Source organism: Paramormyrops kingsleyae, chromosome 7 (assembly GCF_048594095.1).
Source record: "Paramormyrops kingsleyae isolate MSU_618 chromosome 7, PKINGS_0.4, whole genome shotgun sequence".
In the NCBI taxonomy this organism is placed as follows: Eukaryota; Metazoa; Chordata; class Actinopteri; order Osteoglossiformes; family Mormyridae; genus Paramormyrops; species Paramormyrops kingsleyae.
The window spans coordinates 1,524,238-1,539,167 of record NC_132803.1 but is presented as its reverse complement, the minus strand read 5'-3'; the positions used below and the strand labels follow the sequence as shown (position 1 = coordinate 1,539,167).

Genomic DNA, 14,930 nt, shown 5'->3' with positions numbered 1-14,930 from the left:
CAACTTGCTCTGCATTTGCTTTGGGAAAACACATACATTAGTAACACACTGAAGGTGTATTCAGTGGGAAGGTAAACCTCAGACACTATCAGCTCAGCACGTCATGCTGTGCACTCTGCCCAGACACAAGGCCATTACATCTTTCAAAGGGAGCTGGCTGTAACTCCTGAAGGCAAGGCCCAGTTTCCATGACAACAGGCCAGCAAATAGCCCTACAGTCATCCCTCTTTCCCCCTCCCCAGAGCCAGAGAGAGAGAGAGAGAGAGAGAGAGAAAAAAAATTACAAGCAATGAGAGTCTGGTACAAGACAAGGGGATAGAAGGTTAATGACAAGGCTGATTAATCACCATAAGCTCTCTAAACTTTCTGGTATAAACCTATTAATTTGAACTCCAGTTCTGGTCCTCAGTGGTATGGTGTTTGTACTACGTTCCTGCTTTAGAGTATTAGTGAACTCCAGTCCCAAAGAGGAATATCTTAATTAATGGTATGGTGTTTGTACTATGTTCCTGCTTTAGAGTATTAGTGAACTCCAGTCCCAAAGAGGAATATCTTAGTTAATGGTATGGTGTTTGTACTACGTTCCTGCTTTAGAGTATTAGTGAACTCCAGTCCCAAAGAGGACCATCTTATTGGTGTGGTGTTTGTACTACGTTCCTGCTTTAGAGTATTAGTGAACTCCAGTCCCAAAGAGGACCATCTTATTGGTGTGGTGTTTGTACTACGTTCCTGCTTTAGAGTATTAGTGAACTCCAGTCCCAAAGAGGACCATCTTATTGGTGTGGGGTTTGTACTACATTCCTGCTTTAGAGTATTAGTGATTGGTCACACCTGCATACACAGCTCCATAGCAAGGTGATCAGCTACTAAAGCAAGAAAGGTAGGATTCTGTCATCCGGTTTCCCCTCTCATAGTTCCCAGTTTTTCCAGCTTCCCCGCCATTGCTCACCACATGGTTTCAGCCCTGAGTACAGTGAGACCTGCCTTCTGCTTTCTGGTGCTGTCTGAGCAGGTGGAGTAGACTGCCTTGCCAAACCACGTGCCACTTTCCTCTAGACCCCTTCCTCACTGTGGGGGGCCAAGACCACTCCCACACCCTCTATATGGAACCTCAGAACACCTGCAGCCGGCCAATCCTGGAGCTGTATCAGTTGGCTCCTCCTACTGCAGCTTGTGAGGTTGCCATGGGTACAGGGTGGTGGCCAGCTGCTTGTGTGTGTGTGTGTGTGTGTGGGGGGGGGGGGGGGGGGGGGTGCTTTTTTCATGCTAATACAATCTTGCTTCTGGCTAGAAATATAGCTACGCTCACTTAGCAATGCTAGCAGCCCACAAGTCTGCAGGCCATCTTTGCTTTTATAAATGTGTACGAGAGACAATAAAGGCAAATTCAGCAGCAGAGCACATGTCCTACCTAAAAATGGCGTCAGACAGAAATACAGTGACCCCTGCTGGCCAGTACTGGTAGTGGCATGGGAGAGGAAGTGTAGTGTGCTTTGGAGAGTCCATGATCAACACGCTCCTTTGAATCATGACATTTCACTAAGAGCACCCAGAGTTAGCTGTGCCTCCTGCACTCCTGAAACTGAGTTTTTTTCTTTAGCTTAGGTGTTTGAATGACATCAGCATCCACAGTGGAAGCAGCAGGAGCAATTATTACTGTTGAATAAAGAGTTTTTTAATTGTTTGGGAGTATGTTTAATGCTGACAGGCATTTTTTTCATTTATAGTCATATTTAACAAAATGAAAAGTGGCATATTCTGATGTCTCAACCTGCTGTGTGTAAAATCACATAGAAGCCAAATGTATTGGGCCGGGTCGGGGGTGGAGTTGGTCAAGTGTCATGTGATGTCACCACCCTGTTGCCTACCAAGTCCAGGATTTGGCCACACAGCGGAACTTTGGGTGGGGGGATAGCGGTGATCTGGTCACCCGGAATGGCTTTGGGTGTGGGGATAGCGGTGATCTGGTCACCCGGAACAGCTTTGGGTGTGGGGATAGCGGTGATCTGGTCACCTTGAACGGCTTTGGGTGGGGGGATAGCGGTGATCTGGTCACCCGGAACGGCTTTGGGTGGGGGGATAGCGGTGATCTGGTCACCCGGAACGGCTTTGGGTGTGGGGATAGCGGTGATCTGGTCACCCGGAACGGCTTTGGGTGTGGGGATAGCGGTGATCTGGTCACCCGGAACGGCTTTGGGTGTGGGGATAGCGGTGATCTGGTCACCCGGAACGGCTTTGGGTGTGGGGATAGCGGTGATCTGGTCACCCGGAACGGCTTTGGGTGGGGGGATAGCGGTGATCTGGTCACCCGGAACGGCTTTGGGTGTGGGGATAGCGGTGATCTGGTCACCCTGAACGGCTTTGGGTGTGGGGATAGCGGTGATCTGGTCACCCGGAACGGCTTTGGGTGTGGGGATAGCGGTGATCTGGTCACCCGGAACGGCTTTGGGTGTGGGGATAGCGGTGATCTGGTCACCCGGAACGGCTTTGGGTGTGGGGATAGCGGTGATCTGGTCACCCGGAACGGCTTTGGGTGTGGGGATAGCGGTGATCTGGTCATTCATAACTATCTTTTTTCACAATGGTGGATGTAGGTTGTATTTGTGGGTCAGATGTTCTGCAAAGCCAAGTGACAATAAACATGTTTGCAAATCCCACCCCAAAGTACCGCAGTACTTAAGTACCTAGCTGGTGTGGTACTTTTGGTGGTGGAATCTGACCAGAAAACAGCGGAAAAGAAGCACTGAGTTTGTTGTACGAAAAGTACAGTACCTGGTGCAGAAGAAGAAAAGCCCTTAGTTACCAGCTACAGTTGGCAAACAGCTGATCCCTGTACTTTTTAGGGCTGGGAGGGACATTGCAGTTCACGCCAACTGCTAAACCCAGACAGCAGAGGAGCGTGTATCGCGAGGATGACAAAGCAAAGAGGAAGGGAAAAGAAATCAATGCCTTCCATTCAGGGTCTTTGCTGCAGTGGAGAATTTTAATGACAAAAATCAATCAGAGAAAACAAAGCAAAAAAAAAAACCCTGCTAATTCTAGGAACAAACACCTTAACCATCATTATCAAAATTACTACGGCGTCTTTGCCATCTCTCCTGCTCCCCTTTCCAGCAGAAACAAAACCAAAAAACAAGGAGCAGGCAGGAAATCCCCCATCGTGCACATTCTGTGTGTTCAGCCAGTTCAGCCAAGCCTCGAGCCCCAGGCTGCAAGGCCGTGGAGGAAGGAGGAAGCGGAGATGCGGGAGAGATGAGGTGGTGCGGGTGGTGTTGGGGGCGGGGGGGGATTGGGGATAGGCGGATTTTCTTTCCCATAAACATAATTCACAGCAGGGTGGCTGAGGGGGGGGTCTCTCTCATACACTGAGGACTCCTGTCCAGCCGCGTCCTGACCTACAGGCTGCACAGCGGCACCCCCAGCTGGCATTCTGAGGAACTGCACTTCTGATTTCTGTACTTCTAACCAAAGGTTTCAGATTCAAGCATGAGACGGTCACTACTGAACTACACCGTGAGGGTTATAATTATGACTGTGATGAGAATAATAACAGGGCCACCTTTGTAGGACTGAGCCAATCAGCCGCTGCTACATCGCTGCCCCATGTTTAGTCAAACACGCCCCTCAGCTGCTCTTCCTGAAATCTCCCCCCACAGGTTTCAGCTCAGAGGGCGGCTTGTTTCACAGGCATCAGTTTTGAGGTTGGCTGATGCTGTAGCTCCGCCCCTCCAGGAGTGACAAGGGGCGGAGTCTGAAATGAGGTGGCAGTCGTCACCTTGCAGTGTTTCAGGGTGGGCAGGACCACTGGACATAAAAACATAAAAGTCTAAGAAGGAAATAGAGAGTGTGGGGGAGGTAAGAGGGTGGGAGTCAGAGGGAGGGGGGTGTATAGTGAGGGCAGGGCTCAGAAGGAGCTGGCAGGGGGTGTGGTCAGCCTCTTCCCGATGTATACCCTGGGGGGGAGGGAGGCAGAGAGTTAGTGCGCTCATTCTCAGTGTTACCCGTGTGTTTCAGCTGCTGCTATGCTGCTTTTCATCTGCGACACTGTTCATTTCCCGGATGAAAATATAGACGAAAATATGGCCTGCCAACACTGCCATGGCTCCGTGTGCAGTGTGCATGCTCTCCCTGGGATTCCGTGTGTGTGCAGTGTGCCTGCTCTCCCTGGGATTCCGTGTGTGTGCAGTGTGCCTGCTCTCCCTGGGATTCCGTGTGTGCGCAGTGTGCCTGCTCTCCCTGGGATTCCGTGTGTGTGCAGTGTGCCTGCTCTCCCTGGGATTCCGTGTGTGCGCAGTGTGCCTGCTCTCCCTGGGATTCCGTGTGTGTGCAGTGTGCCTGCTCTCCCTGGGATTCCGTGTGTGTGCAGTGTGCCTGCTCTCCCTGGGATTCCGTGTGTGTGCAGTTTGCCTGCTCTCCCTGGGATTCCGTGTGTGTGCAGTTTGCCTGCTCTCCCTGGGATTCCGTGTGTGTGCAGTGTGCCTGCTCTCCCTGGGATTCCGTGTGTGTGCAGTGTGCCTGCTCTCCCTGGGATTCCGTGTGTGTGCAGTGTGCCTGCTCTCCCTGGGATTCCGTGTGTGTGCAGTGTGCCTGCTCTCCCTGGGATTCCGTGTGTGTGCAGTGTGCCTGCTCTCCCTGGGATTCCGTGTGTGTGCAGTGTGCCTGCTCTCCCTGGGTTTCCTCCGGGTACTTCAGTTTCCCATCCAACAGCCCGTAGGTTCGCATGAGTGTCTGCCTGCTATGGGTTGGTGCTCCATCCTGGGTTGTTCCCTGGCTTTTTGTATTATGATAATTAAAACATTGAATGTTAATGATGATGACTAAATCAAACATATGTTATTCGTCTCGACTCAACAAATATACACTCAGTGACAAAAAAAGTTGAGCACCCAGAAGTAATGGTCCAATTTGGATGTTATTTGGTACACCTGCAGATGGGTGTGTAAATGATTCGATTTGCAAGGAGCTGGCAGGTCTAGTCAGCAGACAGAGGATTAGACAGCATTACCAGCACTGGACGGAGTCTGATAGGGGTCACATTGTGGGTTTGCATGAGACTGGCTGGTCGTATTGTGCAGGTGCCTGGCATGTGGGGCATGCAGACGTCACAGTCGCCCAATGAGGCATGGACTGACGACGAGTGGCGTCGTACCAGATTCAGCGATGAGTCTCAGTTCTGCATTACCACAGATGACCGTCCTGTGCACGTATGGTGGTGCTGAGGGGAGAGGACGGATCCTGCCAATATTGAGAAGACACCAGCGATATTCGTGGCATCATGGTATGGGGAGCCATAGGGTATGACATCATGGTGTGGGGAGCCATAGGGTATGACATCATGGTGTGGGGAGCCATAGGGTATGACATCATGGTGTGGGGAGCCATAGGGTATGACATCATGGTGTGGGGAGCCATAGGGTATGACATCATGGTGTGGGGAGCCATAGGGTATGACATCATGGTGTGGGGAGCCACAGGGTATGACATCATGGTGTGGGGAGCCATAGGGTATGACATCATGGTGTGGGGAGCCATAGGGTATGACATCATGGTGTGGGGAGCCATAGGGTATGACTTCAGGTCATCTCTGGTAGTGATTCGGGGAGTCCAACGGCACAGTGCTACCTCAGTGACATCCTGCGTTCGCATGTCTTACCCCTCCTGAGACAGCACCCTGGTACAGTCTTTCAACAAGACAGTGCCTGCTCACACACGGCATGTGTGTCTATGGACTGCCTGCGCCAGCTTGAGGTCCTCCTGTGGCCAGTAGGTCACCTGATCTTTCCCCAATCAAACATGCATGGAATCAGCCTGGACATCAACTCAGACCCAGTGGCAATCTGCAGGATCTCCAGGGCCAGTTACAACAGCTGTGGGCCGCAGGAGAGGATACAACAGCTGTACGATTCCCTTCTGCACTGTATCGCCGCATGTATCCAGGCCCTGGCGGAGGGGGGGGGGGGGGGGGGGGCGGTCCGTTTGATCTGATATTATAATCATTGCGACACAATCACTTGACCTTTCACCATGTGCAGATTCATTTCCACCACTCTGCCTGGGCGTTTAACTTTTTTGGTCACTGAGTACACATAAAATGAAAATAAAAGCTAGTCTTTGTTACCACTGGATCCTTTTCTGATAAAAATGTAGACTGCATTTCCCTTAGCATACTGTGTTCATGTCAGCAGGTATTTTACTCAACCAAGAACTACTGGGTAGGACTTACAGCAGTATTAGCTTTTTGTGTCTCCCGTGTGTATTTAGCATAAACGTCACGGTTCCTCTTGTGTGATGAATAAAGCCCCCGATAATGAGGCAGCAGCCTCAGGATGTGACATGTGGTAACGTCTCCCCCCAGGGTCACGAGACTCAGGTCTGAGCCATTTAGAGACAGACAGACTAGTGTCTACTGACCGCTCTGACTGTGACTATCACTACTAAAACTGTTCAAAGAAGGCTACTAATGTTTGGCTAATCCTCAGTAGTGTCCAATGTTGTCAGAAATGTTTTTCGTGAAAAAAGTAACGTAGAATGACCCATAATTGTTAATAACAACTAAAATCAGATTAAAATGAATTTCAGACAAAATGACCATTGTGATCATTTTCATAATTTTTTGACTAAAATGTGACTAAAATTAAAATGTATTTTAGTCATTTGACTGGGACTAAAAGTAAATTTAAAATGGGCATCAAAATTAACACTGCGACAGCCGCACCAAAAACCAGAGAGACATGAGCAGTGCAGGACTCTGGGGAACGTGGGCAGGCGGCTTCAGAGAGCCACCAGACTCGGGCAGCCGAGCGAGAACGAGCCAATCACAACCAGGCAGCTGCTGGGCGGGGAGCTGCCCGGCTGTCCCATGAGCGGAGGTCCAATCTTGCCCTCTGCTGGACAGATATGGAAGTGCATGCCAGCAGCAGACACTTACCCAAGCCCCAGCACCAGGATGTGCGACAGGAGCAGTGAGGGGATGAAGACCTTGAGGAACTCGGCGGAGAACACACCCCCTTTCTTCATGGCTCCTGTCTTCCTCATACTGAGGGTCAGCGTGCGCCGCGGGTGGCGGAAATGGAACTCCCTGTGTCATAAGGGCGGCAGGGGCTAAAGGTTCAAAATGCTACAAAATGATTCTGAAAACTATATGGTACAGGGAGCTATGCTGCCAGGTGAGAGGTTAAAGGTCACTTAGACCTAGGGCACAATGGTCAAAAGTCAAAAGGTTAAAGATCACTTGGGGTACTCACTTAGGGGGGATGTTTTCAGGTCGACTCGACCAATCAGCCACCCAGTCAGAGCCCCTCATGAGGATGTCCTCCTCCCTCTCCCTGTCCAGCCGCTCCTCCTCCACCTACAGGGGCAGCAGAGAGCGCCACAGGGCTGAGGAAAAGGGGCCAGCGGAGTGTGAAGATACACTGCACATGGCATACGGAGTGCACACACCAGACACACGGCATACGGAGTGCACACACCAGACACACGGCATACGGAGTGCACACACCAGACACACGGCATACGGAGTGCACACACCAGGCACACGGCATACGGAGTGTACACACCAGACACACGGCATACGGAGTGCACACACCAGACACACGGCATACGGAGTGCACACACCAGACACACGGCATACGGAGTGTACACACCAGACACACGGCATACGGAGTGCACACACCAGACACACGGCATACGGAGTGCACACACCAGGCACACGGCATACGGAGTGCACACACCAGACACACGGCATACGGAGTGCACACACCAGGCACACGGCATACGGAGTGTACACACCAGACACACAGCATACGGAGTGCACACACCAGACACACGGCATACGGAGTGCACACACCAGGCACACGGCATACGGAGTGCACACACGGCACGCACACGGCATACGGAGTGTACACACGGCACGCACACGGCATACGGAGTGCACACACCAGACACACGGTGCACACACCTGGCCCTCCTTCACGGCACTGACATCCACATCGAAAGTGATCTGTCCGTCATCCTGTGGACTGTGGGGCCTGGGGGGGCTGCAGGGAGAGTGGGAGGTTCAGCGTTGGAGGGGCAGGACACAGGGGGGCGCTCTCATCTCTGGAGCAGTGTTACCTGTCACAGGAGGAGTTGCTCCTGCTGGACTCATGCTGAGCATCGAGCAGAATCTTCTCCATATCGCCGTTGTGGATTGAGGAAGAGGAGGGTACGTGCTCCAGCCCCCCTGCCTCCCCCAGCGTGCTGGCGTCTTGGGCCCCCACCGGGGGTGTCCCCTGGCTTGGTGGCTGTGTCGGGGCACCCCCATTCCTGTTCATTCCCAGCTCCACCCAGGACCCTGGGGGTGGAGGACACAGAGAGGGGTCAGGGGCAGCCTTTCAGCTGTCACTCTTGGGGAGGGACTGTAAACACGCTACAGCATATAAGCCACTGAAGGAGCCACCGTGATGACAGCTGATACCCGGAATCAGCGACGTTTCTCTGTGGCTCCAGGGCCCAAACCGAGACAGGATGAGATTGGGAGTGAGACTGGGAGTGAGACACGCAGACAAAGTTAGGAGTGTTTATATACAGCTGCCTGTGAAGCTGAATAAAAATACAGCAGTGATACTTTATCCATCGCTGGGGGGAAATTCTCCCCCCCCCCCTTTTTCTGATACTGGTGCTAAAACGATACTTTTATCGTCAGGAACTAACCTGTTGGGCCCTAAACAGTGCCTGAACCAACACAAACAATGCACAAAACGAAAGCTCATGTCCATAAGAACGACTTTATTTCTAAAGCAAATTCCAACTTCAAATTAACACCTTAATTATTTAAGTATAAATAAATATAAAACATTTTGAAATGTTGAACGCGGTGCAGCCCACTGCTTTCAAGTGTATCCCATGCGTCACAGATGCTTCAATAAATTTTACATGCAATTGTTTTTAAAACATTAGTTGCATGTCCGGGTGCCGGAATCCTTTTGATTGCAATACATCCAACACTTAAATCCGTTTCGCTTTATGCATTTAAATTGTGTTAAAGGTCAGCGTCTGCTGACCTCAGGGCGAGTGTGACGTTAAGCAGCGATGGCACCTGAGGGGCGGTGATGCTTCTGCTGCCTGAGCACCAGAGGGCAAATATTCCAATCGGCGTCTCTGAGATGTAAGTGCCACCCAAAGGAGGCGCTGAAATCTGTGTTGCACTGCGGTTCGGTACCCAGTAGCATGACAGACAGCACAGAGCCAAAATCCATATCTAGTTTTAACTGTGTCTCTCTCTTCAGGCTACATTTCTGCCTGCTCTGAGGTCAGAGCTTAACCCCAAACTCATTTGCTTTGTGTACTTTAGTCGTGCTTAAAGAGCAAACAAAATACTGACCATGTGACTGATCATGATCCCAGGCAACAACAGCCTGTGTTCAGTATGCCTGGGCCCCCTTGTGCTTGCAGCAAGAAGCAGGTTACCATAGCGATGGGGGGAGCAGAACATACCACTAGCTTTTTGTGGTAGGGGGTCACTGTGGCCATAAACTCTTGTGTGTGTGTGTGTGGTTGGGGGGGGGGTGTTCTGAGAGTGTTGTGTGTGTGTGTGTGGGGGGGTGTTCTGAGAGTGTTGTGTGTGTGGGGGGGGTGTTCTGAGAGTGTTGTGTGTGTGTGGGGGGGTGTTCTGAGAGTATTGTGTGTGTGTGGGGGGGTGTTCTGAGAGTGTTGTGTGTACACGTGTGTGTTCTGAGAGTATTGTGTGTGTGTGGGGGGGGGGGTGTTCTGAGAGTGTTGTGTGTGTGTGTGTGTTCTGAGAGTATTGTGTGTGTGTGGGGGGGTGTTCTGAGAGTGTTGTGTGTGTGGGGGGGGTGTTCTGAGAGTGTTGTGTGTGTGGGGGGGGGTGTTCTGAGAGTGTTGTGTGTGTGTGTGTGGGGGTGTTCTGAGAGTGTTGTGTGTGTGTGTGTGGGGGTGTTCTGAGAGTGTTTTGTGTGTGGGGGGGGGGTTTGAGAGTGTTGTGTGTGTGTGTGTGGGGGGGGTGTTCTGAGAGTGTTGTGTGTGTGTGTGTGGGGGTGTTCTGAGAGTGTTTTGTGTGTGTGTGTGTGGGGGGGGGTTTTGAGAGTGTTGTGTGTGTGTGTGGGGGGGGGTGTTCTGAGAGTGTTGTGTATGTGTGGGGGGGTGTTCTGAGAGTGTTGTGTATGTGTGGGGGGGGTGTTCTGAGAGTGTTGTGTGTGTGTGTGTGTGGGGGGGGGGGGTGTCCTGAGAGCTCCCGATGAGGGGGTTTCCTGCGAATGGGGTGAGAGGATCTGCCCTTACTGCTCCATGCAGCAACCCACACACGCCCCCACCAAATGCAACCCCCCCCCCCCTCAGAACGCAAGTGGAGCCGAGAATGAGTGGGCGACAGGCGGCACATAGGGGCCGTGCATGACGAGGTTCCCAGGCGGGGGAACTGAGATCAGTTAATGACCATATCCTGAAGCACTGTCATCACCCAGACAGTAAGGGGAGAGCTGCCAAAGGATGGCAAAAGCAGGCTGCTTGTCTCAAACTGCACCAGACCAACAGTTACCCTGTATCACATGCCTCCCTATCTTGGGGCTCCTCATGCGAACTGCTCAGTGTTTATTACAATGCAGGATCTGTTGAGGCAGAAACACACGCAAATATGCATCTATTTCAAAAAACGTTACACTTCCTTTACAATGACGTCACTGTTTCGCGAGGGAGACCTTTTACACTTTTAAAGCTGTGTAAACCGGAAGCCGCCCTCCTGGCCAGATGGACACATAAGCAAAGTACACAAGGGACGCCTTACCGAGCCCAAGTGCGGTTAATAAAAACCCAGCGGATCACATGATCCCGGATCGCGTTGTGAGCGAATTTAGAAACTAGTCAGGACAACGCAAGGGTGTTTCTAGTCAGCCTGCAGTTAGACGCGTAAGCAGCTCCTCAGCCCCAGCCCCGCGTAAACATAATGTCTGGCCGTTTGCAGGCTGTAACTGCCGAATCTTGGCTGGGACCCACTCTTGTTTACGTTTCGTCCACTTTGTACACTCTCCCCACCCAGTCTCGCTGTGCTGGGACTCGAGGGCTGGAGCAGCCGCAGGACTGAAAGCTTTCCGCTTAGACAAAGTCTTTATTGATACAGTGCGGAAAAATACTGCATTAGTTATGTTAATACTGCTAAACATAACACCACCCTAATAATAATAATAATAATAATAATAATAATAATAATAATAATAATTGCGATTCGTGACATGGGCCTACACTAAACCTTGCATATCAGAAGTATCCCCTCCGACGATAAAATTCGCTGGCCTGGCTGCCCCTGTCACACAACCCCATTTTCTTGGCAGTCAGCTTTCCTCTCGGCTGCTCCGACACCATCAACACAGCCGAGCTAGTTCGACACGCTAAATAACACAAACAATAGCACGAAACTCACGTCGATCAGCGCCTTTGCACCCGCCCATTGCCGTTCCAAATAATCCTATTGGCCCACACCTTTGTCAACATTGGAAAAATTACATTCCCAGAAAGTGTCCACCACCCCCATTCCGTCGCCCTGTAAAGCGGAAATTCCATCATCCGAGCTATACAGACTGCATTTCTTCGTTCCAGCACGATTAAAAAGTAATAAAGGGCGCATTTTTACGGCAAGCGGCTGCTTACGGCACCGTGCGGCGATACGTACCGTTGAGCCCCGGGTCTTCATCGCTTGCAGCGGCCATGATGCCTGTGCGCGAGGCTCGTGCGCGTCACAAATACGCCGACGAAACGGACGCGCGCGCCGCCGCTGTCGCCGTGTGGGGTAGCTGGGAACGCTGTAACCTATGTTGTCACCACTGATTCGTGGTGGGCAGGTTCCCAATTAAACTTAGGAACTTAATTAAAGCTACTTGTAGAGTGTTCTTCACTTGCTCTGCTACTGTAAGCTGCCTCACAGGAGGTACTGCGGCTGGGGGCACTGCGGGTGGGGAGTGTTGCTGAAGAGGCCTCTAAATGGTATACTTTAGTAATGCAGGACATCATGTGGCACAGAAACACACGCTCATATCGTTTACTTTTTTCAGTAGTACAGTGTGGAACTCTTATTCACGCCACTCACTCTTATTCATGCCACTCTTACTCACTCCACTCACTCTTACTCACGCCACTCACTCTTATTCACGCCACTATTACTCACTCCACTCACGCTTACTCACGCCACTCACTCTTATTCACGCCACTCACTCTTATTCACTCCACTCACTCTTACTCACGCCACTCTTATTCACGCCACTCACTCTTACTCACGCCACTCACTCTTACTCACGCCACTCACTCTTATTCATGCCACTCACTCTTACTCACACCACTCACTCTTACTCCAAATAAAAAGGCACTATAGAGAGCATGGTGACCACCTGTATCTCCATCTGGTTTGGCAGCTCAAAAGCCTCAGGCAGGAAATCGCTGCAGAGAGTGGTGAGGACTGCAGAGAGGATCATCTGGACGTCTCTTCCATCCGTCCAGGACATTGCACTCAAACAGCAGAGCCCATAACACCAAGAGACTCTGCCCACCCCCATCACGCAGCATCAGGACCAGGACAGCCAGATTCTGTAATAGTTTCATTCCTCAAGCCAGTAGACTCCTGAACTATTAATAACTCATGGCAACCCCTCCCCACCCCACCCCCCTCCCCACACTCTGCCCCTCTCCATTCATGCACGTCGCCTATTATTTTTTAAATGTCTTGCACTATAACCGAAATGGTGATGTACACTTGTTTTTGCTGCTATACTGCGGTTAATATATTTTTATGTTAGTTCCACTTATATTCTATTCTGAATTTAGATTTTATATTTTTAAGTTTAAGTTTTCTAGTATTAACACAGCTGTGCCGGCTGTGTCGATGGTGAGTCAATGCAACATAATTTTGTTCTGATGTGCACTAACCAGTGTATGTTCTGAATGACCATAAAAGTGGTCATTCTATTAGTCTATTCTATTTTATTAAATTCAATTCTATTCTATTCTATTCTATTCTATTCTATTCTATTCTATTCTATTCTAAAACACTACTCAAGACTAAACCAGACCCAGATCTACTCCAAGGTCCCTCTACTACCATGATTTTTAGGTGTGGCGGGGAATTCCACAGGCTGTCCTCTCAGCATTCACCCAGGGTCTATGTATGTTTGTGAGGTTTGTATTTACCACATTGTGGGGACTTAATGTCCAACCATGTGGTATAAACTTTAACTTTTTAGCTTGTGGGAACATTTTTCAGGTCCTCACAATACAAACCTCCACTTTATTAAAAAAAATCTGTGAATGCAATCAAATAACTAAAATAGCCCAAAGTTGTTTGGTTACTTATGGTTAAGGTTAGGGCTGGTCAGGGGTTAAGGTCGTCATAGTTAGGATTAGGGTTTTGCCAATAGAAATAAATTGCCTTCACAGTAAAAGAAATAAAACTGCATGCATCTGCGCTTCTGTATGTGTGCGTATACTGTGTCAGACATTATCAGACCCAAAAGTGCTCTGCTCACTCACTGATGCAAGATCCAAATTAAAAATATGAACGGCTTATACTGGTATAAAACCACAGCCACCAAAGGGTACGTGTTTGTGAACCGTTACCGTAGAAACCCAGTCAAATAAAGCAGACATGGCTTTGCTCCACAAAGCCACTGAGAGCAACTCCAACTTTTCCTTCTCCTGTGTCCTCAAGAGTGCCACAAACCTCTGGGGGGGGGAGGGGGGGGGGTCAGCCAGAGCAGCTGGGGATGGGGGCTCGGGCAAGACGCCAGTGTGCCGAGCTGCAGGTGAGAGTCGTCCTCAGTGAGGCTGTGGGGGGGGGGTCCACACCCCAGGACACAAGGTTAGAACGTACATGAGATCAAACATGTAGAGTAGGACATATTCAGCCTGATATAGAGCTTCAAGCAGGACCAGTGCTGGGCAGGAAGGGCCAAAGGCTGGTTCTGTTCAGCTGCTACTATGTAACCACATCCAGAACCAAACCAGGACCTTCCCTTTATTCAGTGATGAACAGTGAACAGTGCGCCAGGCCTGAGGACCAGTAGGCAGCTCTCTGGAGCAGCCTCCGGGGAGGGGGGGGGCACACTGACAGGACACATGCTTGTCCCTGCTTGTATTGTAACGGGGTCACACTCTACCTACATGCCACTGGCCAGTCACATGCAGGTAGGAGCTGGGGGTGAACATGGGGATAGAGCTGGGGGTGAACATGGGAATGGAGCTGGGGGTGAACATGGGAATGGAGCTGGGGGTGAACATGGGGATGGAGCTGGGGGTGAACATGGGGATGGAGCTGGGGGTGAACATGGGAATGGAGCTGGGGGTGAACATGGGGATGGAGCTGGGGGTGAACATGGGAATGGAGCTGGGGGTGAACATGGGGATGGAGCTGGGGGTGAACATGGGAATGGAGCTGGCGGTGAACATGGGAATGGAGCTGGGAGTGAACATGGGAATGGAACTGGGGGTGAACATGGGGATGGAGCTGGGGGTGAACATGGGAATGGAGCTGGCGGTGAACATGGGAATGGAGCTGGGAGTGAACATGGGAATGGAGCTGGGGGTGAACATGGGAATGGAGCTGGGAGTGAACATGGGAATGGAGCTGGGGGTGAACATGGGGATGGAGCTGGGGGTGAACATGGGAATGGAGCTGGGGTGAACATGGGGATGGAGCTGGGGGTGAACATGAGGATGGAGCTGGGGGTGAACATGGGAATGGAGCTGGGGGTGAACATGGGAATGGAGCTGGGGGTGAACATGGGAATGGAGTCTGTCATGGGAAGAGATCCGGCAGCTGTCTGCGATGACATTAAGCCGTTAGAGAGACAAAATAACCAATGATGACCTATCCTGATAGAAGGGGGGCGTTACCATGGCAGCAGAGAGGTGTGGCCTCAACTCTGCAAGCAGGTCGCCATGGCAGCCGCACC

At 51.0% G+C, this 14,930-nt stretch overlaps 1 protein-coding gene across 1 annotated transcript; it reads right to left on the bottom strand.

The window, feature by feature from the left end:
- Positions 1-2,962: 2,962 nt before the first annotated feature.
- Positions 2,963-11,812, bottom strand: bnip3lb (BCL2 interacting protein 3 like b). Its single transcript, XM_072713932.1, has 6 exons — positions 11,663-11,812; positions 8,113-8,332; positions 7,958-8,036; positions 7,245-7,348; positions 6,929-7,078; positions 2,963-3,953 (listed from the first exon to the last, which is right to left on the bottom strand). The coding sequence occupies exons 1-6, from the start codon at positions 11,697-11,699 to the stop codon at positions 3,905-3,907; spliced, it is 639 nt and encodes a 212-aa protein (XP_072570033.1). The 5' UTR covers positions 11,700-11,812; the 3' UTR covers positions 2,963-3,904.
- Between the last annotated feature and the right edge of the window lie 3,118 nt (positions 11,813-14,930).